This window comes from Gekko japonicus, unplaced genomic scaffold (genome assembly GCF_001447785.1).
Source record: "Gekko japonicus isolate JY-2015 unplaced genomic scaffold, Gekko_japonicus_V1.1 scaffold1727, whole genome shotgun sequence".
Taxonomy (NCBI): Eukaryota; Metazoa; Chordata; class Lepidosauria; order Squamata; family Gekkonidae; genus Gekko; species Gekko japonicus.
The window spans coordinates 269,127-271,610 of record NW_015161451.1 but is presented as its reverse complement, the minus strand read 5'-3'; the positions used below and the strand labels follow the sequence as shown (position 1 = coordinate 271,610).

Sequence of the window (2,484 nt, the reverse complement as noted above, 5' to 3'; positions counted from 1 at the left end):
CTCCTCTACATGGAGACCCTCGGTTACTTCTCCTCCGCCTATTCTCCTTGAGGGGGATGAACATTTTGAGATTGCTGATATCCTTGATTCCAGACTTAAGCGTGGTAAGCTCTGGTACCTCATCGAATGGATAGACTTCGGACCCCAGCACCGCGAATGGGTGGAAGAAGGGGATATTCGGGCCCCTTATCTGCTTCGTGAGTTCCACAGGAAGTTCCCGGCCAAACCGGGAGGTCTCCCGCCCAAACCGGGAGTTCTCCCGCCCTGCCCGGGGGAAGGTGGTTAATGTGAATTTTTGAGGGGGCAGTATGTCAGCAAGCTGCCATGGTGTTCTGTGTTAGTTGTATCTCTGTACAGTTGCTAACCCCCCCCTGCCTGTGCGCCAGTATTTTACACTGCTGTAATGCCTAAGCCAAACAACTGGAGGATGTGATGGGGGAGTACGCTTGACTGCCAGCTTGTTGCTTTTAGAGCCTGGGAACTGCACCTGTATTATGTCTGGAGATAGCCTGGTTCTCAGGGAATGAGCGCGCAACCGTTTCCTTTCACCCGCCAGCGGGAAAGTGACCCATTGGTTCTGTACCTGGTTCAAATCCCTTTATCATGTTTGCCCTAACCGTTTGTAGTCAGTTCTAACAAAGAACGTGTTTGAGTGTCTTTCCAAAGCTTTGAAATAAATTTTGCTTTTCTTTAAAACGTGGATTTATTCTCGATGCTTGGGGATCCAAGGAAAGCTCCCCAGGAAAGCTGGATTAGACACCGGGCGGTAATTCTCCCGCTCCTTTTGATCGAAGGAGGGCTTCTTTAGCCAAGGTCTAACAACCGCCTCCCTAAGGGAGCTGGGGAGACGGCCCTGTGAGGGAGGCAAACTAATCAACAGTCTCAAAGGGCCACTTACCACTTTGTGGCCAGGAGGGACGAGGATCCAAGGAGCAGGTCGGTCGTTGGCTTCGCAGCGGTCAGGATCCTGTCAACCTCCATGCCGGGTGAGGAGGCCAAAAGACTCCTAAAGAGAGCCAGGCAGGGTGCAAGCGGAGCCACTGTCCCACGGCCGTCATCCAGTTCAGCAGCCAACTCCAGGGGGAGCCCAGAGACTTTGCCCACAAAAAAGCTTGCAAATGAATCGCAGCTGAGAGCCAAACCAGCATCAGTTCCAGGAGACACCAAAGGGGGGGTCCGTTGTCTAACCAATCTGAATAATTGAGCGGGTTGTGAGCTGGCAGACGCAGCAGCGGAGGTAAGTAGGGTAGTCTCCTTTCGCTGCTTTCGCTGCCGCCTCCTCGTAGGCCTTCAGTGTGTCCTCACAGCCTTGTCCCGTGTTCGTTGCCAATTCTGCTCCAGCCGCCTGAGCAACCTCTTCACATCTCCTAGACTCTCATTATACCAGAGAGCCACACAGAGGCGAGGGCGTAGAGGGCGCTGGGGAGCAAAATCCGATCGAGAGCTTCCTGAAGACCTCTGCTCCATATCTCAGTCAGCTCATCAAGGGGACGGCTGGCAGGCCCAGATGACTCCCGCAGAGCATTTTGGGAGTTATCAGGATCCACCCCCAAACCGTCTCTGAAGAGAGACGAAGAAGAAGAAGAGACTGGATTCATACACTGCCCTTCACTCGGAGTCTCAGAGCGGCTTACAAACTCCTTTTGCAAGGACAGCTCCAACAGAACTATGGCTTGCCCAAGGTCACACCAGCAGCTGCAAGTGGAGGGGGAGTGGGGAATCAAACCCGGTTCTCCCGGATTAGAGTCTGACCACAGCACCAGTTCGCAAACAACCACACTATTCAGACTAAGCCCTGCGGGAGAGATCAAATCTAGCCCGTGGCCTGCTTCATGCGTGGGGGCCGATATACCACCTGGGAAAGTCCCAGTGTTGCCATGGCAGCCATGGCGTGTGAGGCTGCACCACGACTCAATGCCGCCGTGTCCACTCAGCCACTGCCTCTGAGAGCCTCAGAAGGCCTTGCGCGATGGAGAGCTACTGCTAGCCAGGGTAGGCAGTTTTGATGCTGATGGACCAGTGGTCAGTAGAGGCGGCTTCATGTGTCCATGGGACTCTTGGAGGAGGCCTGTTATCGTTAAGGTCTGCTTGCACTTACGTGAGGGGGCGTGTGTGTGTGTGTGCACTCTGTCCATGCCCAGAGGCTTTGGTCACTGTTCTCTACTGCAGTGCTGAGCTCCAGCGTACAGTGATTTGGGGCCTGGTCCTCCCTTCCCCACTACCCCCCCCCCCGGCCAGGCCTCCCTTGGCATTCTGCCTCAAGCGACTGGCCGCTGCCCAAGTGCGCCACCAGCATCGTCTCGCCCCTCACCCTGCTTGCCAGGCTACAGCACCGATGCCTGCACCCTTCTCGGCAGGTCGCTAGCCCCCCCCCTCTCCCCGACTCTGCCCTCCCACCCCAGAGGGGGCATCCTTGGTGCGAGAGCACACCCACCTGCCATTTGCGGAACACGTGCCCCCCCCCCCCCCCCCCCCCCGCACACC

At 56.2% G+C, this 2,484-nt stretch overlaps 1 protein-coding gene across 1 annotated transcript in view; it reads right to left on the bottom strand.

The window, feature by feature from the left end:
- LOC107125630 (very long-chain specific acyl-CoA dehydrogenase, mitochondrial-like) overlaps nucleotides 1-981 on the bottom strand; it is a 26,976-nt gene extending 25,995 nt beyond the window's left edge. Inside the window, exon 1 of the mRNA XM_015429067.1 lies at nucleotides 899-981. Within this exon, the coding sequence (XP_015284553.1) occupies nucleotides 899-981 (83 nt within the window). The remainder of the gene's footprint in view (nucleotides 1-898) is intronic.
- Nucleotides 982-2,484: the final 1,503 nt, after the last annotated feature.